The sequence below is a fragment of the Neovison vison genome, chromosome 5 (genome assembly GCF_020171115.1).
Source record: "Neovison vison isolate M4711 chromosome 5, ASM_NN_V1, whole genome shotgun sequence".
Lineage (NCBI taxonomy): Eukaryota > Metazoa > Chordata > Mammalia > Carnivora > Mustelidae > Neogale > Neogale vison.
In genome coordinates this window covers 63,244,242-63,269,191 of record NC_058095.1, presented here as the reverse complement: position 1 = coordinate 63,269,191, position 24,950 = coordinate 63,244,242, and the positions used below count along the sequence as shown (strand labels likewise).

Below are 24,950 nucleotides of genomic sequence, written 5' to 3'. Positions count from 1 at the left end.
TTCAAAGGCCACCAAAGAATGATGAAGGCCGACTAATTAAATATTGGGCTATACTTACAGATATGCCAGATGAATGACAGTTTACTGATGACAATAGTTTTCATAGAAAAAAAAAAAATAAGAAAAGCTAGGTATACTGTAGTGTTCACTAGCACTTTGCAATTGCCAAAGCCTAAGAATAAACATTAACACTGACTCCAAATATGCCTTCCTGGTACTACATGCCCATGGAGCAATTTGGAAAAAAAGGGGATTGCTATCAAGCCATAACTCCCCAATCAAATATGAGCCTAAGTTACAAAACCCTCCTTAACTTACTAAGGATGGTGTATATCAAATCTGGGATGCATATCTGTGGCTTACACCCACGATTGGACGGCTCAGTCAGAAGGCAGTTTTATGCTGGGAACAAAGAAATCATACGAGTGATACTTGGGCAAAGAACGCACGATATCTAGGATGGCTATCACTAGAAATGTGTTCCCAAGTAACAGTACTCCAGGCTACTGACTGGTTTGCTACTGACTGGGCAAGGCGACCTGGCATTAGATGGCCAGCTCCAAACAGAACCCACTGGATATGTGAAACAAACCTGTGACCCTGGCTTCCTCCAGGGTGAATAGGTCGCTGTACCTTAGGATTTGCCTGGATTCATAGGCGCATTACTAAAACCATTACAACTCCAGCTAATCTCCCCAACTTAAAACAAAGATGGATGCGATCTATTTTTTAAATGGTATAATCACTTAGCATCCATTTTTGTTCCATCTTTGTGACTAGAGGATGTCATGTGGCATATATGTAATTATCAAGACAGAATGTTGTATGTACATCCCAGACTATCACAAAAGTGTCACAGGATTAATAAAGGATATGAATGCCCAGATTAAAGCTCTACAAGATCCTTCTCTCTCTCTCAGCAATTGGTTAGCTTACTGGTTTGGAGGAGGACTGTAGCCAAATCTCCTTTTTGGGCTTCTCATTCTTATTGCCTTATTAGCCTTAATATGTTGCTTTGTTCGCTGTTTCTCTACTTGGTGCCGAGACTCCATCGCTGCAATGACTTCACCATGACAGATGATCCTTACCATGCGCAAAGATACTTTTTCACTGTCAGCACTGGATTCAGCTGCCTCCGCCTTTCGTAACTCCCCTATACATTCCTCCACTGATCAATGTTGACCTGAGTAGGTAGGGACAGCTCTACGCCCCTATTCAGCAGGAAGAAGTTACAGAAGATAAGACCTTCCACCTTCAACCACCTTAAAGATTTAAGGGTCAAAATTGTTCAGGAGGCTGGCTGAAGAGGGAGCAGGGGCTGGCGCCTTGCACCCCCCTCTCCACCCCTCCCCTTGATAATATGTATGACATTTCACAGGCACCCCTGACTGCCCTGAAAAAAAAAAAAAAAAAAAGAACAAATGTTTATATTGCAGAGATCACAGTCTTGTAAGGCAGGAGTCTCCCTTTGTTTGCAAATGTCCTTGAGATTTACAACAAAGAAGTTACCTTATCAATAGCCCAATTTCCAAAGACACATAACTCAGTTCCTCAAGCCCATCTGCAAGCCCTGCAGCTAGTACACCCTAACATCTGCAAGCTAGCAATGGGAACTCCAGCCAATTAGGACGTAGAAAATTACTTTGACCGCCTTCACAACCATCCCCCCCGGGGTGACTCGGGTTAAATCCTTGGGGAAGCTATGGGGACTGAAGTCAACAAAGTATGTTAAGAACACTTATGCCCCGTGTTTCACAGACCCAGAGAGTGGACCTACTGTAGTGGGACATCCCACTTTTATTGTCGCTATTGGGGCTGCAAAACCACTGGTGACACAGCAATATCAGCTAATTCGACAGACCGGATCCCAAACTGACCTGGTACAGGACCAGAGCGAATGGATATAAGATTCTATCCATGATAAAGAAAAAGGGGGGAATGAAAGACTCCGCATATAGACACCCCCCCCCAGCCATTGATTAACTAACTGCTTCTTGGCTTTTCTGTAATCGCTCGCCCTTCCCCTGTTAGACCCCTCCCCCAGTTAATTGTTTAACCACTCCCTTGCCTTTCTGTAACCACTTGGCTTTTAGGGGGTGATACTGGTCTCCTGTTTCAACAGGATACTTTATGCGCATAGTCACATTGGCAAGGGGGTCGCCTAGGTACGTGGGCCTAGTCACGTAGGCAGGATGCTTCTCTGCTGAGTAATAAGGTCCAACTCCCCCTCCTCACTCCCCCTCCCCACCTTTCTCTTCGCGTGCCGGGGTCCTTCAAAGCCAATCTACAAACACGGAGTATGCCTTACATTTAAACCAGCCAATAAGAACCTTGTAACTATGTTTCTGCTTCTGTACGTATGCTTTTGCTTCCCCAAACCCCATAAAAAGGCCCTGAACAAAGGGCTGGCGCGCGAGTCTTCCTAAGACTTGATCGCCCGCAGGTACCTGTGTCAACTCAATAAACCTCGTGCTGTTTGCATCTGATCAGTGGACTCGGCTTGGTTTTTGGGTCCGGGGGTCTCCTCCTGAGAAGGGGTCCATTCCGGGGTGCTTGGAGCCCCGGGGGATCTTTCACGTTGAAAATACAATGGGGCTGCGGCTGAGATAGATTTTTACTATCTTAATGCCCTTCAACTTTGAGCAACCGCTACAGTTTTTGAATTTTTGGAACATCTTGGTTAGTGACAAGAAATGTGCCTTGGTTGATCTGGTTTAACCCAGACCCTGCAGAGCTAGGTGGGGAGGGGTGCAGGGTGGAGAGCCACAGAGGAATAGTACCATGTCTTGGAGTCGCCTCAGCCCCAGATCCCAGGGACAAACTGGACCAGGGCCCCCTCCCCCACTCTTTCTCCCTTTCATAAGCTTTCCAAATCCCTTTGAGTATTTCTGAAAAAGTCCGGGGGAGGGGGGAGGCTGTAGAACCTCTCCAGGATATAGATGTTGGGGTCCAGGCACCCTGGAATCCTCCTGGGCACTACTGTAGATCCCCATACAGTGATGATGCCTGGGAGTTCCTTTCTTTAGGGAGCTAGATGCTTCCTGCGCTGTCCTCTCTGTCCATGTGTTCTGGGCTAAATTGTATCTTTCTCTCCCAAATTCATCTGTTGAACTCCTCACACCCAGGACCTCTTAATGTGATGGTATTTGGAGACCAGGTCTTTAACGTGGTAATTAAGAGGAGGTCGCTAGGGTGGCCCTAATCCAGTATGACTGGTGTCTTTATAGGAGGAGGGGAGATCAAGGAGAGGAAATCGATTGGGACACAGACACACAGAGGGAAGGCCAGGCGAAGACAGAAGATGGCCATCTATAAGCCAAGGAGAGACACCTCAGAAGAGACCAGCTCTGCTGACACCTTGATCTTGGATTTTAGCCTCCAGAACCATAAGAAAATTAATTTCTGTGGTTTATATCCACCAGTCTGTGGTTCTTGGTTATTTTGACAGCATAAGAAAACTCACATGCTGTGTCCAGAAACACCTTACTAAGTGGGCAAAGGGGCTGTTTCTTGGTACACACCTCTTTCTAGGAACCATGGGGTGGGACGTGTAGCCCGGGAGAGCTGTCTGATTTGAGGTTTACGTAGAAGGAGACATGTTCTTCCCTGACCCTGTCCCTAACCCTCTGATCCCCTCAAGCACCCATTTGCAAGAAGGTGGCATGGACAAAGTCAGGGTCAGGGACACGTATCTTCCTTTTCTTAGATGCCTCATGTCCAGTTCTACGAGATGGGAAGGGATGAAGGTCTGACCTATCGTTGAAGTCCTTGCATTTTAGATCCCTTGAAAAAAGGCAAACAAAAAATGTAGCTGGTCAAGCCTCATAAAGCACCGCAGGCTTTTTACAGCAGAGCTCAGGAATCTCGAATTCTTTCCAGAGCAGCCACAGACACGCATGATCTTTGGTTGAGCCTATAGGGTGCGAATGATTTCATGCAAGAATAGGAGTTTCGGGGCTGGACCCAAGGAGCGGCCTGAGCCCCTGGGGAGACGTTGGGAGCGGCCGTCCTCAGTCTGAACAACCTAGCTGCCGCGTCGTCACAGCCGCTGGCCGCCGTCCAAACTGGATCGGAGTAATGACTAACTGAGCTTCCTCCCGCAGGGCGGAAACAGTTAAACTCCTGTGACAGCTGCAATCATCAAGGCGTGGCTTTCTTGTCTGACTTGGGCCGCACAAGATCCTGGGACAAGGGGCAGAGGAAGGACGGCTCCGGCTCCAGAGTCTTCCAGATGGCTGAGTTGGATCTGATGGACCCAGGGCCACTGCCTGGGATCCCGGCTCACCCTCTGGCCACTGTCAGCCCAGACCCTGGGTCAGGCAGCCTGGCGGAAGAAGAGGACATGGGATCCCTGGGGAGCCCTCAGGCGGAGATGGAGGGACAGGGCAGTGACTCTGCAGGACAGGGGGATCCTGACGGTGAGGGGGAGGCAGAGATCCTATGTGACTTCTGCCTTGGTACTGGCAGGGTGAAGGCGGTCAAGTCCTGCCTGACCTGCATGGTGAATTATTGTGAGGAGCACCTGCGGCCTCACCAGGAGAACAGCAGACTGCACAGCCACCAGCTGACCGAGCCCGTGAAGGACCGGGACCTGCGCACCTGCCCTGCCCACCACAGCCCACTGGTCGCCTTCTGCCGCCCCGACGGGCAGTGCATCTGCCAGGAGTGTGGCCAGGACGAGCATAAGGGCCATTCCTCGGTTTCCTTGGATGCTGCCCGGAGGGACAAGGAGGCAAGTGCTGGGGTCCATGCAGGAGAGGGAGGTGGGGGACCACTGCCACAGCTCCCGGGGCTCCCAACTTCACTTCTGCGCTCTGAGTCCTGCCAAGGATTTGAGCCCTAGTCCCTGGCTATTTGTCCAGGGTAGATAGCTACTGCACTTGGCTTTGGAAACTGAAGTGGGTTGCTCTGCTCCCATCTCCACCCGGCTGTCCCTGTACTGTCTCTCTGTGTGTCTGTCTGACCTCATGCTTGCTAGTTTCCTCTTCGTCACTCTGCTTTCGGGGACGGATGTGTGTTTGGGTGTGGGGTATAGGAGTAGGAGTTCTGGGGCTCAGGGCAGTGACATCACCTTCTGGCTGGATCTGTGTGGCAACGAATGAAATGTAAACCTTGGCAGAAATTCAAGAGAAAAAAACCAAACCTTTCACTTAATTTCTCTTTTTCCCCTTTACCCCAAACGGGAGACCAGTAGAAAGTGCTCCTCTAGAAATACCCGCTGTGAAATCCGAGAGCTTGAAAACATGTAAACATAGCCTACAGTTGGAAACTTAGGGAAAACAGAAGTTCCTCAGCAGGCAGAGGTACTAGGAGGTACTAAGAAACACTATACTCTTAGCCTGTAATTTTACTCCCATCAGATAGGGAAACTGTTTCTAGAACAACCAGCCTTTCTTTGCCCTAAAGCCCAGAGCATGGGGAAGTTCTTGGGAATGGACTTAGCTACTTTGTGTTCGTGGTTTCTCGCACTTTGACTTTTCAGGAGCAATTTTTTTTTCCCCCTGGGTAGGGCAGTGCAATTGACTTTTCCCCCACATTGCTTACGTTCATTCTGCAGGCAGCTCCCTGTTTGCATTGCACAGGGCGGGAGCCCCACCGTAATTCCGTAATTCCTTGGTCCAATGTTCCTGGGCAGCAAAGGGAAGGGCTTTCTGGGAAGGGCTTACTTGCTAGAGCCCCTCCTCTGTGTCCTTTCTTAGGCACAGACTGAATCCAGTGTTCATGGCCATTGTTCTGGAAAGCTCTGTATTCCAGATGCTAGTGAGTCACCAATCCCAGCTCAGGGAGGCCCCTGCCAGCTGCTTCCAATGTTTCTGGAGTCAGGGAAATGTCCTGTCCGGAAAGCCGTTTGCTGCCACACATAACCAGGATGAGGGTCAGTATTATGCGCTTCTGTAACCATGCAGAAGCTCTCAGTCAACAGAGAGACGGGGCAAAGGGAAAAAGCACGACAGAGTTGAGCGAAAAGGGTCCTCACTGAGCATCGCCCTGGGCCGGGTGCTTTCTGTGCATTTTTTCATTCAGGTAACTCTCTGGGGTGGCAATCCTCTTTGGCGTCACATTTTGCCAAACTCACACAGACAGCTAAGTCATGGAGTGAGGAATGGAAGCTTTTGGAACGTCACCTTACCTTGGGAACGTGAGTGAAGGACCCCGAGATGACATTATTATAACCTTACCTTTTTTTTTGGCGGGGGGCGGGGGGGGTATCCAAATCTTGCCACACATATAGTAGAGATACTAAGACAAAGTGTACTGCTGTTCTCTTGGGGTCTGATATCTGAATGTTACTATATTTAACTGGAAAAAGGGATGCATATACATGTTAAAAAGCAATCTCCACCAAATTTGCAATAGATCATATCAGGAAAAGCGCTCCCTCCAGACTGGATACCCCCCCCGCCACCTCCTTCCTTAGACAAACACTACTTTCTTCTGCTTCCTTTCAGAAACAGTGTGTCTATACTGGCATGGGTACAATATGGATTTTAAGCACGGTGTAGACTGGTGCATGGCAGAGAGTTAGGGTAATTGTCATTCTGAGCGGGAAGACTTGAGGAGAGCATATACGGAGCCCTAAGTTCAGGCAGGGAGACTGTGTAGGGTAAAATAAAAACTGGGTAAGGGGCTCCAGAGCAACATTTGGTCTTGAAAAGCAGTTATGGCTTTTCAATCCAGGTACAATCCAGGAGCTCCACACCCCAGATTTTTGGTGAGGACCCCAGTTCCAAACCTCCACTCTTCTGCTCTCCCAGAGAGAGCTCTTGCCATTTCTTTCCTGTGGCCTTGTTTTCAGCTCAGAGAGCAAGTTTCCTTCCTAAGGGCAGCCACACTCCAGGTGTCTCTGCCAAATCTTAGGAGTCAAAAGATTTCTCGCAAGGAGCCTAAGAGATCAGCCCAGAAGACACAGTGGGTTGATGAGACTGAAAATGCCCCTAGAATTATTTTGAAAGTTTTACCTGGCATAATGAAGGCCCCAGAAACCTCGTATTCCCTTTAGCTGGCCCCCGCCTGCTGGAGTGACTCACTGAAGGTCACTTTGGATTGTGTTAAGGGCTAATTACTTAAGCAGGCACGTCCTTGTAGGAAAGTGTAAATAGCAGGATCAGTCATGAGGACACAAAGCAGCTGAGATCTGCATCAGATCCCCAGAGCCACTGACTTCTCAGTTAACCAAGGGAACCCCTCCTGAAGCTTCTCCTATCTCTAGCTGTGCCAGTGGACAGAACTTCTGGGTTTTGGGAAATGGCTGTTCTTTGATACATGTTCCATCCTGCTGGTCTACCAGATCCTGGCTCTTCCTGATGGGGACTTCTCTCTGCCCCAGGCCAGCTTCCTAAGGCCCCTTTGCTTTTAAAGGTCAGCTGGCCTGGCTCTGTACCTGCCTGCGTGCATGCAAAACCTGATAAAACTTGGACTCCACTGGCCATTTCCTTGTTTGTTCTGACCCGGGAAGTGCACATGGTTCTTTCTTGTTCTTCCTCAAGCTTATCACACATCATCGATTGCTTCCTATGGGCTAAGTGTGAGACCACATTGTGTCCTCCGGGGGCTTGGATTTGAAGGAGGAAGCCAAGGCAAGTTCCACGGCTCCCTGGAAATACCTCAGGGCTGAGGCATGACCGTGACCTGCTACCTGGTCCAGGAAGGAGTTGTCAGCAAGAGCGACAGCAGGGTTCTTGGGAGTGGGAAGATCTGTCTTAGATCATGGGCCCACATTACATTCAGCCTCAGCATCGGTTCCAGAGGGTTCGGGACTGGAAGCAGCCTGGGGACACAGTCTCCTTATAGAGCAGGAGCCAAATTTCTGCAAGCCACAGGTATTCATGCATCGCTGGGGAGCAAGGCACCAGCATTTTCCATAGCCCCTTTGCAGGTGGCCACAACACGAATGATTTGAGGGCACTCAGGGAAAGAATTTCTTCTAGAAGTTCTGAGGAATGCCTTGGACTCAGTATCACATAACTTGTTTTTTTTTTTTTTTTTTAAATTGTTGTTCTTACGCATTCTACCAGGCACTTGTATGTCTTTCAGGAGCAGGGAGGGTGTCCTATTTGATGGGACTGGCATGTGGTAGGTTCTGACCAATTGGCTGAGGAATGAAGTCAGTCCAGGCGGACTCAGAAGGGCCACCATCGTGCAGATGTAGATACTGTGGAACGCGGACCTCCTGGAATTTCCTCTCTTCTCCCTCCCTCTCCTGCTCCTATTTGCATCTCTAACCCCAAGTCCGACCCCTAAGCTCTGGGTACCACCTTCCCCTGTAGATAGAAGCAAGAACAATTATGTTAATCTGTTCCTGTGCCCCATGCCCCAGGGGAGAAGCTCAGCGATTTGACAGAGATGAGATAGCCAACAGTGGCAGGTCTTCACGCCCCCAATACTGTGCCTTTTGCACAACACTTACTACCTTGCTGAAGTAGGCAGGACCCTCTGTGCCCTTCAATACAGGGTGCCTGCTCTCATTGGCACTGCTGTCCCGCTTTTCTGACGAGTCCATCCACCTTGGCCTGAGACGAGTGAATGGCCGGCATCTTGGGAAACCCTAGAGACAGAGCCTGAGGCCCCTTGTCATGTTCTAGGAACAGGCATAACCGGAGAGGCAGGTCTCCCAAAGCGGCCCTACCTTTTGTGGTAATCTGGAGTGTCTTCCCTTGGGGTGACTCAGAGAGGTCCCCATTAGGTAGTCTTTTTCTCCTTTTATGGCAATCTGCAGGCAGGGGAGAGCACCCCTTCCCTGGCTACTTTCTGGGAGTTTCCCCCATGGCTCTGGATCCTGCTGGGGCTACCCAGGCCCCTTGCCAGGATGTGTTCTGTTGTGGTCTTCACCACCTTAAAACAAGCACTTCACACACCCCCCCTTTAACCCTTGCAGGACTGCCCTCAAATAGGCCAGACCCTCCCCCAACCCCTAAACAGGTTTCAGGGATGGGGATCACAGGGCCCCCTAGCTCCAAGTCAGCACCCCAGATCCTGAGCAAAACAAAACAAAACAAAGAAGTTCCATTCCTTCTGCAGAGTGAGCCAGGTCTCTGGTCCCCCCTCACTAGGGGGCCTGGAATTTTCCCCAGGCTTCCTGCGGTGGGGTGGGGTGTGGGGGGAGGTGGTGGTGGCCGGAGCAGAGACCATTGATGCCCACTGAGTTCCCTTAGGACGCGAACGTGCAGCTTCTGGTGCAGATAGAACCTATTGGAAGCATTTAAAACGAGTCTTGTCTTTTCTCTCTTGCTGACTCACGCCCTTGGAGGGCCTTTGAAGGCTGCAAAGGTTTAAGCTTCATGCCTTGGCCCACTTCTTGACAGAAAGTGTTTAGGGAGTCTCCAGACGGAAGGGTGAAACAGGCAGTGGAGTCAGAGCTGGCAATCCTGAGGTTCTCAGGCATGCGCTTGCCCAGGCGCGGAGGCCTAGCTTGGCCTGGCTCGCAGTGGTGAGTGTGTGATGGAGAGCGGCCATGGTAGTGATGTGGTCTTGGAATCTAGGTGAGGTTCAATGGGGTGAGGTCCTGGGACCAAGAAGGAATTCTTGAGATGTCTTTGGTGCAAAATGGTGGTTTATTAAAGCACGGGATGGGCCCCGTGGGCGGAAAGAGCTGCTGCCCCAGCACGGGGTGGGGTGGTGGTGGGGGTGGGGTGGTGGTGGCTGATTATATACTTGGGAGATGGGGGAAGTAAAGAAAAGAGAGGTTTCAAAAGAACTTTCATATGCTAAAGAGGACCCACAAGATACTGGAGGTCTTGCCATTGTCAAGTTAAGGTTGTTTTTCTCTCTAGCCAGGCACTGACTTTAAGATAGTGGGGAGATCTTTAGGGATGCCTGGGTGGCTGAGTTGGTTAAGCCACTGCCTTTGGCTTAGGTCTTAATCCTGGAGTTCTGGGATCCAGTCCCGCATCAGGCTCCCAGCTCCGTGGAGAGTCTGCTTCTCCCTCTGATCTTTTCCCCTCTCATGCTCTCTCTTGCTCTCTCAAATAAATAAATAAAATCTTAAAAAAAAAAAAAAAAAGAGGGGCACCTGGGTGGCTCAGTGGGTTAAGCCGCTGCCTTCAGCTCAGGTCATGATCTCAGCGTCCTGGGATCGAGCCACGCATCGGGCTCCCTGCTCAGCAGGGAGCCTGCTTCCTCCTCTCTCTCTCTCTGCCTGCCTCTCTGCCTACTTGTGATCTCTCTCTATCGAATAAATAAATAATAAAAAAATCTTTAAAAAAAAAAAAAAGATAGTTGGGAGATCTTTACAAGAATGTCACACAGGTCCCACCCAGAAGTGGAAGGTGGAGGGAGGCAGGTAGCAGGGTGTCTGCTTTTGCTCTGTCATTAGCCAGACTCTGCTCCCTCATCTGTAGCAGTAACCAAGAAGAGGGGCCCCCACAATGGCTGACGTTGGTAGCACACACACAGTGTGCCAGCTGCTGGAGCAAGTTCGCATTAACATAGGCTCTTTCACTCAGTCCTCACAAAACCCCCGTGTGTTGGGTGCATTTGTTATTCCCATTTCACAGGTGAAGAAATGGAAGCCTAGAGAGGTTAAGTAGATTTTTCCAAAGGATCAGCTGCTAAGTAGGAAAAGCTGGGGTTCCCATGCTTGGCTCCAGCTCCTACTCCTTGTTAACGTTATTCTGGGGGTGAATGGACTGGGCTGGACTCCAGCATTGAACTGTGTGACTTTGACAGGTGGTTTGATGGTATCATCTGAGAAATGGGGATAATGGTACTTAACTACCATGGGTGTGGTCAGGACGATGCAAGCTGATCCATCTCAATGCTGGAAGTAATGACTAGTGTCCATTTTAGCTGATCTGTGCTGACTTCAGCACCAGGAGGCGCTGGCACACAGCTGACCCTTCGTGTCTTTTTAGGGCCCTCCAGGTGGCTTCTGAGGCAGCTCCCAAGGTCAGATTCTCCTTTCCATGCAGGAGCGGTGGGTAGCACCTTTGCTCCTGGGGACACATTCTGTGTACACTCCTTAACACGGTTCTTCCCTCTTAGGCTGAGCTTCGGGACACCCAGTTAGAGCTGGAACGGAAGCTGAAGTTGAATGAAAACGCCATCGCCAGGCTCCAAGCCAATCACAAATCCGTTTTGGTAAGGCTGCTCTGGGTCACCTGCTGTGCCCATTTGGGGTTGTGGGACATGGGGTCGCAGGCCCAACCTCCATGTCCGTGGGCTCCTTGGGGTTTCTTAGCAAATGAGAATTACAGGTAGAGGTATGAGCTGCTCCATGGTGAGGGGGCCTCAGCTCGCTGTCAGCTTTTCCTATGAAATTAAGGTTCAAAACTGGCAAGTGATTTACTTTTTAATGATACAGAGTAAGAGCCAGATTGGTCCTGTGATAACAGCATTCTTGTTTTTACATTTGCATATGCTTTTTTGACCAGGAGAAAGGTGTGCTGAGGGTGGGGGGCGGAGGGGACATCTAGCTAGAACTCTACAAATCAGGCAGAGAATCTGGGTTTCTATCTTAGGAAGGTGCTTGGCATGGGAGTGTCACCAGTCCTGTGTCCTGGCAGCAAGAAAAAAAGAGTGGAGAACTGCTTGATTCGTGGATGGTAACTTGATAAGGCCAGTGGTGTGCCAGGCTGCTTGGTTTTAGTATCTCTAGTTTATGGACACTTTTCATGTAAACTCTAAGTGAACCCAAAGAGTTCCACAAATACTTCTCATTAGTGGAAGGCCAAACCCTCATTCAAAAAAGAATGCGAAACACCTAAGCTATGGTAGTGAGTCAGCAGCAACATCTTTGCATACCATGAATTATTTTTTCCATCCAACCATCCATCCACCCATCCACCCATCTACCCATCCTTCCATCCATCCATCCATCCATCCTTCCTTCCATCCATCCATCCTTCCTTCCTTCCATCCATCCATCCATCCATCCATCCATCCTTCCTTCCATCCGTCCATCCATCCTTCCTTCCTTCCTTCCATCCATCCATCCATCCTTCCTTCCATCCATCCATCCATCCATGCACCTATCCATCCATCCATCCATCCATCCATCCTTCCTTCCTTCCATCCATCCATCATCCATCCATCCACCCATCCATCCTTCCATCCATCCATCCTTCCTTCCATCATCCATCCATCCACCCACCCATCCATCCATCCACCCATCCATCCTTCCTTCCATCCATCCATCCATCCATCCTTCCTTCCATCCATCCATCCATCCTTCCTTCCATCCACCCATCCATCCATCCATCCATCCATCCTTCCTTCCATCCATCCATCCATCCTTCCATCCATCCATCCATCCTTCCTTCCTTCCATCCATCCATCCATCCACCTATCCACCTATCCATCATCCATCCATCCTTCCTTTCATCCATCCATCCATCCATCCATCCACCTATCCATCCATCCATCCATCCATGCACCTATCCATCCATCCATCCATCCATCCATCCTTCCTTCCTTCCATCCATCCACCTATCTACCCATCCATCCATCCATCCTTCCTTCCATCCATCCATCCACCTATCCATCCATCCATCCATCCATCCATCCATCCATCCATCCACCTATCCACCCATCCACCCATCCATCCATCCATCCTTCCTTCCATCCATCCACCCACCCACATCTGATACATGTTATCCATTTCAACTTAATTTCCTCCTTCTCGGTGTTTACAACTCACTAGCTGTGAAAGATCAACACCTCTTTCACAGCCACATCATCTTATGAAAAGAAGAGAAATAATTTTCCTTTTAAAGTCTTGTAGACCTTTGGAGAGTGTTGCTTTCCAGGCTCAAGATAATCTAGAAAACCACATGGAGCATCCTGCCTTTTTTCAGGCCCTTTATTTTTCAGACACTTTGATCCCTACTCAGCTTTTCTCATGACTGTGTGGTAACTTGGGGAGGTAGTTATCACAATAGCCAGCATATACGAGGGAAATGAACACAGAGCGATGACAAGACTTGTCTGGGGGGGTCCCAGATTGATGAAACAGGAACCTGGGATTGCTGCTCCCTCCACCTAAGAAACTCAAGATGTTCACAGGTGCAAGCACCATCCTCAATCTCTTCAAGCCATTAGCTTCCATACTTTGCTACCCGTGTGGCCTCTCCTCTCTTTAGTCTTTCTTTGTCATTACACATTATGTAAAAAATATCCTTTGCATATTCCATTTCTATGCAGGGAGCAAGTATTTATTTATTTGGAAAGATTTTATTTATTCATTTGACAGAGAGAGCACGAGCAGGGGGAGCGCAGGCAGAGGGAGAGGGAGAAACAGGCTTCCTGCTGAGCAGGGAGCTCAATCCCAGGACCCAGGGATCACGATCTGAGCCAAAGGCAGATGCTTAACGACTAGCCACCCAGGTGCCCTGGGGAACAAGTATTTCTCCATTTAACAGTGTAGGAAAGAGAGGTTACATTTGACAGTGGAAGAGTCAGTATGCCATCATCAGTTGAACTCTCAATCTAGCCAGCCTTCCTCAGGAAGGCCTTGGTGGAAGAGAGGGGATTTGGACCCTGAAGTCTCTCTTCAGACTCCTGCTTCTCAGCCTCGTGGTATTGTGCTTCTATGAGAAACTTGCAGTTGTGGGATGTGTGTCAGCAAGGAACTCTCAGGGCATTTTGAAGAACAAGATTTATTACTCAAAGGTCTTGGAGGACACAGAATGCTGCCAGAGGCCACAGGCCACACAGCAAGGTTGCAGGTAGAGAGGGAAGGAGAGAGTACAGACCTGGGTCTGCCTTTATTGGGGTTCAAGGTGGGTGTGTAGGGTTTCATGGGTTCACTCTTAGTTGGCTTATTTCAAGCATAAGAACAGGAATTCGGGGGCTCCTGGGTGGTTTAGTGGGTTAAAGCCTCTGCATTTGGCTCAGGTCATGATCCCAAGGTCCTGCGATCGAGCCCCGAGTCAGGCTCTCTGCTCAGCCTCCTCTCTCTCTGCCTGCCTCTCTGACTGCTGTCATCTCACTCTCTGTCAAATAAATAAATAAAATCTTTAAAAAAAATAAAAAATTTTATTTATTTATTTGACAGAGAGAGATCACAAGTAGGCAGAGAGGCAGGCAGAGAGAGAGGAGGAAGCAGGCTCCCTGCTGAGCAGAGAGCCCAATGTGGGGCTCGATCCCAGGACACTGGGATCATGACCTGAGCCAAAGGCAGAGGCTTTAACCTACGGAGCCATCCGGGTGCCCCGACCCTAAACATTTTATACCTGATAGAGACACCGTACACTTAGACGTCCTTTCAGTTCTGATGGGCTCAGTGGGCAGTTTAATCTGACGTCATGAAATGGCGGGAAAGTAAGCTCATGTTACTGATTTCGGCAAAGAAGCCAAATTACTACTGTCCTGAAAGAAAGAGAACCATCGAGTATACTGAGTGCATCTATTCCCCTGGTGGGAGAATTGAGTTCAGATATTTGAATCAAAACCCCAGACTGTCCGAGCCGTTTGGGGTCTCAGAGAGCATCAGATGTATGAGAGATGAAGTTGATGGTGATGGATAAGTAACCCCCCCCACCCTGTTTTTTTTAAGGACTCCAGGATTTATAGGAGAATAAAATCTTCCTTTTAGATTTTATTTATTTATTTATTTATTTGGAGGGGGTGGTGTGGGGAGGGAGGAGGGGTAGCTGGAGAAGGAGAAGCAGACTCCCCACTGAGCAGGGAGCCCAGCATGGGGCTCGATCCCAGGATACTGAGATCCATACCTGAGCCGAAGGCAGATGCTTAGCCAACCGAGCCACCTAGGAACCCCCAAATCTTCCCTTTATAATAGAAAATTGCTCCCTAACTATGGGCTTTTCGGGGTTACGGTCCTGTGCGCTGAGCTTCCAGAATCTTGCATGCCTCGCTAACCTTCTCTTCTCTGCCCCCTCCCTCGCCAGCTGTCGGTGTCAGAGGTGAAGGCGGTGGCTGAGGAGCAGTTTGGGGAACTGCTTGCCGCCATGAGGAAGGCCCAGGCCGACGTGATGCTCTTCTTGGAGGAGAAGGAGCAAGCGGCTCTGAGCCAGGCCAACGGCATCAAGACGCACCTGGAGCACCGGAGTGCACAGATGGAGAAGAGCAGGCAGGAGCTGGAGAGGATTGCTGCCATCAGCAACACCGTCCTGTTCCTGGAGGTGGGTGGGGGTGGGGTGGTGTGGGGTGGAGGGAGGCGTGCAGGGACGGAGGCAGAGGCATCAGGTTTATTAGTGCCAGGGAGCACCCTCACTGGCGAGGCCTGTGGCGGAGGTGGGGACCGCGGGAGTGGAACTGCTCCTTTATATGGGGGTGCGCAGGAAGCCCGGGACACAGAGGGAAGCGGGTATTAGGAGAATACAGGAATATGGGAGAGGCAGGCCAGACTTCCCAGAGTGGGAGGCTGGAACCGGGTCGGGGGAAGTAAGTCGTGTCCAGAGAGACTCGGGTAGAGCCTACGCACGGGTAGAGAGGTTTGAGAGACCACAACTGATTTGGGGAATAAGGTGCTTTGATGCCATCATCCCAGATCTGTCGCTAAATAGCGGTGTAGTTATTAACCAGGTCACTGAAACTTGCTGGGTCTCAAATTCCTCATTTATCAGACAATCAAATACTAAGTCAATAGCTTTCTTTCCTTTTCTTAAGGTTATTTATGCATTGGAAAGAGATATACAGAGCCCCAGTGACAGGGAGTGGCAGGCTGAGGGAGAGGGAGAAGCAGGATCCCCGCTGAGCAGGGACCCCCCCCCCCACAGGGCTCCATCCCAGGAGCCTGGGATCATGTCCTAAGGGGAAGGCAGATGCTTAACTGATGGAACCATCCAGGGGCCCCTTCCGCCCACTGATTTAAAATATCGCTTTTCTCATGTATGGCACTAAATCTGTATGCCGTGTTAAAATGTTTCTCTTTCTGTGAACTCTCTGGGTTGGACTTTTTTTCTTTCTTGTTAATCTGCCTAACCATTCTGGTACAACTTTCCATTGCTAAGTTTTCTACTGTATCCAGTCTGCCCTACCATGTTCCAGCTGAGTTTGGATGTTGATACTGTGTTGCGTCTGAGAGCAACATTTCCCCCTCACTGCCTTTTTTTGAAGCGTAAACAATTTCATATGATTATACTGGAAGGTGCTTCCAAACGCTAAAGCACAATGTAAGAATGAGAGAGCCTGTGTATCAGACTGAATGGGCAGGACGAAGGTAGCATTCCTGTCTGAGGACCTGTTCATGGGTCTTCCTAGGGCTGTACCTCCACCTCCATTCCTCCCTTCCGTATCATGATTTCTGTCTAAATTCTAAAGAGGGACGCCTGGGTGGCTCAGTTGGTTAAGCGTCTGCCTTCGGCTCAGGCCATGATCCCAGGGTCCTGGGAATCCTAGCTCAGCAGGGAGTCTGCTTCTCCCTCTCCCTCTGCCTCTTCCAACCGCACCCCCACCCCACGCTCATGCTTTCTCTGTCTCTCAAATACATAAATAAAATCTTTAAAAAAAATTCTAAAAAAAAGAAAAAAAAGTCCCCAAGGAATTGAAGTAGCAGGAATATTTCTGTTGCTATTTGGACTGTTGGCAAACAAGGTGTTCTTGTCCTTGGTCCCTAATCTGGGAGGTGACTTAGAGCTGTTCCTAGGCATCTAGTGTTTCTTGGTTTTTACTTTATTTTTTAATTTTAATTTGTGTGTGTGTCTCTTAATTTTTATTTTTTTATTTTATTATTATTATTATTTTAAAAAGATTTTATTTATTTATTTGACAGAGATCACAAGTAGGCAGAGAGGCAGGCAGAGAGAGAGAGGGGGAAGCAGGCTCCCCGCCGAGCACGGACCTGGATGCAGGGCCTGATCCCAGGACCCTGGGATCATGACCCGAGCTGAAGGCAGAGGTTTAACCCGCTAAGCCACCCAGGTGCCCCTATTTTTATTTTTTTATGTTTATTTTTTGTGCGTGCAAAAATTTTTTAAATTGATTTTTAAAAGCCCACTTTCCCAATTAAAAAAAATGCTTTCTACATTATTAGGTCCTGAGCTAGACATGTTACATATGCCTGCTTTGTGTTGGCTGCATTGCCATCAACCCATTTTACAGATGCAGGAAGTGAGGTCACCAGAGCAGTCCAGTTTCAGAACTTCAGAAACGAAGGCAAGTTCTGCCGTGTTTCCTTTCCTGCAGGAGTACTGCAAGTTTAAGAACACTGAGGACAGTGCCTTCCCTAGTGTTTACATTGGACTCAAGGACAAGCTCTCGGGCATCCGCCGGGTCATCACAGACTCCACGGTGCACTTAGTTCAGTTGCTGCAAAACTACAAGGAGAAGCTCCAGGATTTCTCCAAGGAAGGTGAGAAAGCTGTCTGGGCCGTGGGCAAAGGAATGTGTGTTTCTCAGAGTGGGAGAGAGCCAGGGGACAGAGGGTGAAATCAGGGGGAATAGCTCATGTTCAAAGCTGTTCTTTGGCCAGACCAGTGGCTAACGGGCACTTACCTTGATGATTTGATTTTATGATGCAAACCCAGAGAAGTTGAGTTAGTTACATCCTGCCATTGGCTCAAATTTCCCTGACTAGTTTCCGAGGTTGCTAATGCCTGTACTTTGAAGTGAGATCCAAGTCAGCTCAGGATCTTTCTCCAGCGGATTTTGTTTCACCCACAGAGAAATCATCCGTTGAATGTGATTCTCTCTGATGTGACTAGAGTCCAGCCCTTTCTTCCCCAGGGAGCCCGGGGAAGAGAGGCTGGGAACTCCTGCTTCTTAGGTTCTCCTGACCACCTGGACAGGTATGCATGCATAACTCTTTGATTTTCCAGAGGAGTATGATATCAGCACTCAAGTGTCTGCTGTTGTCAAGCGCAAATATTGGACCTCAAAACCTGAGCCCAGCACCAGGCAGCAGTTCCTCCAATGTAAGTTGCAAACAGCTTTCCTTACCCACTTACTGATGTCAGTGTAAGGCTTGTTGGAGTAAGAACATCATTTTTCCTTTAAGTTTCAGGCTGTTGCAAACTCAAGTCTACCCCTAAATGGGATACTTAAATTTTTTTGAATTTTATTATTATTATTTTTTTTACTTTTCATGTTTGAGACAATTTGAAACTCACAAAGGCAGTGGAAAAATAGGACAGAATTCTGGTATACCTTTCATCAGACTTCTCTGAACATTAACACTTTCTATAACTACGGTAAATTGACCAAAGCCAGGAAACGAACATCAGTTCACTGCTATTAATTAATCTGTAGAATTATCTGAGTGTTTCACCCAGAATGCTAACTGGTATCCTTTTTCTGGCCCCTAGTCCGATCCAGGATCACAGATGTTTCCCTGCCTCCTTAGTCTCCCCCAACCTGGGTCCAATCCCTTAGTCTGTCTTTCATGAACTTGGCACTTCAGAAGCTCCTGGCTAGTTACCAGATGACTCCCTTTTAGTCTGGCTTGGCCAGAATTGGGTAACCTGTTGTCCTGTCATTGTGTGGTACTGATCTGGTCTGTTAGCATGTTTTAGAACACTGTGTTTCCAAGGATGCCTGGGTGGCTCAGAAGGTTAGGTGTCTCCCTTTGGCTCAAGTCACGTTCCCCAGGGGTCCTGGGATCCAGTCCCATACCAGGCTCCCTGCTCCTTGGGGAGCCTGCTTCTCCCTCTGCCTCTCCCTCTGTCTCTCATGAATAAGTAAATAAAATCTTAAAAAAAAAAACAAAAAACAACAAAACACTGTGTTTCTGATCAGGACATAACCAGTCCATATGCTTTCATCTCCCAGGACAGGCAGAACTGCATATTTTTATGACATTTGTCAAATTAATCTTTTTGGGACACACTGTTGAATACTGCTACTGCGTGTTTTCTGGGGGTGACCGCTGGTTGGATAAGTGCAGGACCTCCTTCTCCATGGAGCCCCAGGTTCCGAGGACTGTTTCCTGTTTTTGCCACGGCTCCTACTTTTTCTCGGGACCTCTCCACTTCCACATAGTTTCCTTTATGTATTCTTTCCTGCTTCCTGAAAGAAGCACATCTGTATTGTTATACACAGATCTAATGAATACAAGAAATCAAACACGCTTTATTCCTGACATTAAGATAAAGATGAAACGTATCGTATTATAACCTCTGTTCTTTGGCATTACGGAGGTCTTTTTTCATACCCAATATTAACTTTGTCTTTTTGGGGATTGTTACAAACTTTGAGGCTTTTATAGAGTCCACTTGTTGGACCTGCCAAAGTCATGTGGCTCAAATTGCCAACTTGACCAGTGGGGACCACTCTTCCTCCTTTAAAGAGTTTAAAGAATTAAAAAAATATATATATTTTCTTTATTTGACAGACAGAGATCACAAGTAGGCAGAGCATCTGACAGAGACAGAGGGGGAAGCAGGCGTCCCACTGAGCAGAGAGCCTGATGCGGGGCTTGATCCCAGGACCCTGACATCATGACCTGAGCCGAAGGCAGAGGCTTTAACCCACTGAATCATCCAGGCGCCCCCAAAATATGCCTTTTTAAAACATTTTTTGGGGCACCTGGGTGGCTCAGATGCTTAGGCATCAGCCTTGGTCTCAGATCATGATCTCCTGGTTCTGGGATCGAGCCCGCATCAGGCTCCCAGCTCAGTGGGGAGTCTGCTTCTCCTTCTCCCTCTGCCTCTCCCCCTCTTTGTGCTCTCTCTCTCTCTCTCAAATGCATAAAAACAAAAAAACCACATTTTTTGAGGTATTATTGATATATAACGTATACTAGTTGTACGTGTACAAGATCATGATTTGACATACACCTATATTGTGAAATGAAAAGTTTGGTTAGCGTCCATCACCTCATATAGTTACAAAATTCTTTTTTCTAATGATGCAAAGTTTGAGATCTACTCTCTTAGCAACTTTCAGATCTGCAGCACCGTCTCGTTAACAATAGGCGCTATGCTGTACATGACATCTCCTGGACTTCTCTTATAGCTGAAACTTTGTACCTTTGGCTGCCTTTAAAAATATGGAATGCTTCATGAATTTGCATGTGACCTGTGTCCATGGCCTGTGCTCATTTCTGTATCAGTCCCATTTTAGTATAGATGCTGCCAAAGTGAGCACCTGTATGCCTTTTTATGGTCCTCGGTTCAGATTCACATTTCTTTTTTCTTTTCTTTTTTTTTTTTTTAAGATTTTGTTTATTTATTTTGAGAGAGAGAGCTGGGGGAGGGGCAGATGGAGAGGGAGAGAGAGAAAATCTAAAGCAGACTCCGTGCAGAGCCTGACGCGGAGCTCGATCTCAATGACCCTGAGACCGTGACCTGAGCTGAAGTCAAGAGTCGGACAGTCTGACTGAGCCACCCAGGAGCCCTTTCATTTTTCCTTTTAACCTCTTAGATTGTTGTGTCCTTTTTTTTCCTTCTAAAGTGATTCATTGACTGCTAAGAATTTCCCTTACAAAAACAAAACAAAACAAAAAACCCACAACAACTAAAAAGAATTTCCCTTCCCTAGACACAAAGAAGTTTGGAAAACTCTGGGTTAATCTAAAATAATTTTTTATATTAATGGATTTTAAATAGACTTGAATATGCTAATTCACTTGGGGAATATATACTGAACGTCTCTGAGCTAGAAGTCCAAGATCCAGTCCCATGTGAAATGTGGAGTTTATAGATTAGAAGGAAGACGGGCATGAAACGAACCCATAAGTAAATAGATTATACCCATTGTGTGGAGTACCATGATCTTTAAGAAGTCGGAGGGCTCTGAGAGAAAGTGGTGGTGAGTCACAGAGGGCCTCCTTGAGGACATGAGCTCTCAGCTACAATTTGAAAGATCAGCAGGAATCTCCCAGGCTCAGGTTAGGGTGATGATGATGTCACGGAGAGAATGGTCTGTGCTAAAGCCCCGAAGTGGGCTCAGCGCTGCATGTTCCTGAGGCCAGGAGGGCTGGACCATGGCCATCAAGGGCCAGAGGGCAGGAGACAAAGCTGGAGACAGGGGCAAGGGCCAGTCATCCCTGGCTGTGCAGGCCGGGGTGATGGGCCACTGTTGCATTCTGTGGGCAAGAGGCACTATCCAAGGTCTTAAAGTTGGGGTGACATGATTTACCTTAGTCTGTACCTTGAAACCTGCTCCATGGCTCTGTGGTGGACAGGGGATGGGAGGAGGTCAAGACAGAGCAGCTTGGCCAGCTAGGAGCCTGTTGTATGATTCTGGACTAGATTGGGGGTGAAGCAGTGGTTTGCACAGAAGTGGGATCTACCAGGCTTGGGGCTGTCTGTGTGTTGTGGGGGGCGGTGGGGAGGCTGGGGGCAAAGAAATTTCCAGAATAACTTCAGTGTGACTCCAGCAACTGGGTGCAAGGAGGTGCCATTAGTTTTTGATTCTCTGGGATTCGGAAATGAGTATGTTTGAGGGAATGGGTGAGAGTTTACCATGCTAAATATTGGTCAAATTAAAAAAAAAAAAAAGAATCAGGAGTGGGTATGTAAGTGCCTATTTCCACAAACCCTTGCCAACACTGAGAAGAAGACGAGTGCCCGGCTTATAAATGAATGACTAAATCAGGGGGTTTTATTTCTTGATTCAGTTCCGTAAATCACACAGTCAATGCCAAGCAATTTGAACTTCAGAAAGGAAGGAAGTGGCGTGACTTGTGTTCTCTGCTCCTGGTTTTCGCCCACTGCTTTCCAGGGGGGAGCAGTGGCCTGGGGTAAACAGAGCAGAGGAGAAAGATGTTTTCTCTTACCTGGGAAGTGGGATGGGTTCAAAGTGTCCTGTCCAGAGCTGCTGTCCCTTCCTGACCTGCCTCCCTGCCCTTCTCCCATATCCCCTCAGATGCATGTGACATCTCTTTTGACCCGGACACGGCGCACAGGTATCTCCGGCTGCAGGAGGACAATCGCAAGGTCACCAACACCACGCCCTGGGAGCACCCCTACCCGGACCTCCCCAGCAGGTTCGTGCACTGGCGGCAGGTGCTGTCTACACAGAGCCTTTACCTGCACAGGTACTATTTCGAGGTAGAGATCTTGGGAGCGGGCAGTTATGTTGGCCTGACCTGCAAAGGCATCGATCGGAAAGGGGAGGAGCGCAATGGTTGCATTTCTGGAAACAACTTCTCCTGGAGCCTCCACTGGAACGGGAAGGAGTTCACAGCCTGGCATAGCGACACGGAAACCCCGCTCAAAGCCAGCCCTTTCCGGAGGCTGGGGATCTATGTGGACTTTCTGGGAGGGATCCTCTCCTTCTATGGGGTAGAGCCCGATGCCATGACTCTGATACACAAGTTTGAGTGCAAGTTTTCAGAGCCGGTCTACCCTGCCTTCTGGCTTTCCAAGAAGGAAAACACCATTCGGATCGTGGATCTGGGGGTGGAGCCTGAGAAGCCCATGCCAGTGGGCTGAGAAGCCCGGAGCGTCCACCAAGGCTGCGCCCTAGACCCCAGACTCTTGCTGACCACAAAGACCAGCCAGCCGCTTGCATCTTAAGGGGGACTTGGGGATGGAAAGGTCTGCCAGTGGCTTTAGGAATCACGTGGGTTCCTGCACGAAGGGAGAGGTCTCTGGCTTTCCCCTTTTACTTCTGCTGTGCTGTTCTCCGTGTTCTCTACTCCTTAGGCACCTATACCCCGTTTCTCATCTTCTAGTGATGTTCTCCTCTCTGCTCAGGTGAATGTCACACTGTGCCCAGGTTTGGTGCCCAGGAATCTTCAGCACGATCACAGAGATTGCAGAGTAATCAGAATCAATTGCAGACTCTATTTTGTGTTGCCTACGCCCCAGACACTGTTCTGGATGCCGCATGGCCATCGACTCCCAACTTCACGGTGGCTCCCTGGGGGTCCAGGCTCCCATCATCCTCAGTTTACAGATGGGGAACCCGTGGCCCCGGGGTGGGGGGATGGTCAGTGAACTTGCTCAAAGTCATTGCATTCACACGGTGAGCCAGTGGCAGAGCTGGAGTTGGAATTTGGGCAGCTGATGCAGAGATTTTTAACCACTACACGATGCTGCCCTCCTCATTCCATCCTGGGTGTTGTGCGTAAGGGGATAAGCTACATGATGAACTCCTCAGCATGGACGTCGAGCCTCTTAAACCCTCCGTGCCTTCGCGTCCACTCCGTCTGGGCCAGCTAGCAGCTGAGACCTCACTACCTCACCCCGCAGCTCATCGGATTTTTGGATAGCGACGATGCTAAGAAATGTCTTCCCGGAGTTGGAGTCTTAGTCCTCATGACCTCAGGGGAGGGTCTCACCTCAAGATGTGGACTTGTCCCATCTCTCATTCAGAGGACCGCCCTTCAAATACTTGGAGGCAGTTCTCACGCGTACCCTCCAGGAAAGTCGTCTTGTTTTCACACTACATTTCCCACTTTCCTTCATAACTTCTGGGTCGTTTCCTGTGAACCGCGTCAGGCAAGTCTCCTCCTCTGTCCGTCTGATGGTCCTTTCTCAAGAGTACATTGCTTTGAGTCACTTACTTTGTTCCCAGAGACCCTGCCCTCTCTATTCGTGTCCTAGGATTTATACAGAGTAGGATTTGAATTGTTTTTATCAGATGTTTTGAAATTTGAATTTTACTGAGTTCATTTTTTTTTTTTTTACTTGAATTTAAAATTTCACAGCATCATTGCTCTGCTCACCGAGAGGCTTTTGATTCTTGATTCTGGAGTCCGTAGATGAGTGCTCCTTCCTAGCGTGGTGTCCCCCACAGAGCCGGTCAACTTTCCTAATTAATCTTATTGATACCTATTGATGAGGGGAGGGTCAAATAGGGAATCTGGCACCCCCCCCCAGTCAATGCCTTTTGAGTTTGCAGTAAGTTACACTTTGGTAAAACTGTACACTGAGGTCGCCCACTTTTAGCCCTTCATCCACCAGACACCAGGAAGGACTTCTCCAAAGGGAGAAACCAAGACACGTCTGCCTTTCCTCATTCCTCCTGTCTCACAAGGCGCTCAGAAGAGAAAAGGAGAACACCTTGGCCTGCTCTTGTTTTTATGGAACCACTGTGGTTTATTGGTGCAGCTGCTTATTTTCTGAATGCTCACCAAAGGCTTGATTAAACCATTTTAAGGTTTCTCTGCTGTGAGTTAACATCAAGTTGATGAGTCTTTTGCTTCCAGAATGTACCTTATTTTTCTTTTTAAAAGCTGAGGCAGTTTTGTGTGTCCCCATCGTCTGTCACTTTTCCTCATTTCTCGAAGATTACTGCCTGGCTTTTGGTCACATTGGCAAACAGTGTCCGTGTCATGAGATGTAGCTTTTTGAGGTCAGAATGCCGGAGCTTATAAAGGGACCGTTTGGGCATCTCCTTAACTGACTTGAGCTTCATTTCCCTGCCAGCTCCTTTTTTGTTCATTCAGTTTCAGTGTCAACCTTCCCTTTTTGATACAGAAGACCAAAGCAAAACTGAGAGTTAGAAACACCTACTTTCTGTCTGTCATTGCTTCCACTGACGGGCATATCTTTTTGCTTATTCCTGGTCCCCAAACAGAAATTGTTTAAAATGAACAAATTTTAAAAAATAAATAAATAAAGCAAGAGAACAAAGGCCTATTTTATATTCTGTCATTTCCCCCAAGCTCTGTGTGTGTGTTGTGTGTGTACATCACCCTTCTGTATTTACCTACACTTACTTCCTCTTGCTCTGTGTAGACACATTTGGGGAAAAAAGTCTGAACTCATCAGGGGCTCCTTCTGGTGCGTGATTGTCTTGTTCCGTTACTAGACCACTTGTGATTGTGGGGTCAGAATGTAATTTTAGCCACTACGTAATTCATTCCTGTCTCAACTTGTTGAAGTTCAAGTGCTTATGACTTCTTTTCCAGGAATGTTAGAGAACCTGAGTAAATTCCCACGTCTTCCCAAGCTTTATGATGGAATGAGGAAATAAGAATTTTGGCCCAATTGTGGAACCCTTATTTCTCTAGCTGGGTTCAGCATGTTTTTGGAATGACTGTCCTGAAATAAAATGAAATGGATTCAACACATGTGGCATTTATAACATGGAAGCCAATATGCTAAGATAACAGTGACCCAGAACATAACTAGATGTATCTTTTGATCACAAGAGAGAGAGTG

The 24,950-nt window shown here is 48.3% G+C and overlaps 1 protein-coding gene across 1 annotated transcript; it reads left to right on the top strand.

Annotated features, from left to right (window-relative positions):
• The first annotated feature begins 4,025 nt into the window (after nt 1–4,025).
• On the top strand, nt 4,026–24,855 carry TRIM16 (tripartite motif containing 16). The gene is made up of 6 exons (XM_044249150.1): nt 4,026–4,732; nt 10,981–11,076; nt 14,844–15,077; nt 17,083–17,248; nt 17,715–17,810; nt 21,703–24,855. Exons 1-6 carry the CDS (start codon nt 4,232–4,234, stop codon nt 22,269–22,271), a joined length of 1,662 nt encoding a protein of 553 aa, XP_044105085.1. The 5' UTR covers nt 4,026–4,231; the 3' UTR covers nt 22,272–24,855.
• Nucleotides 24,856–24,950: the final 95 nt, after the last annotated feature.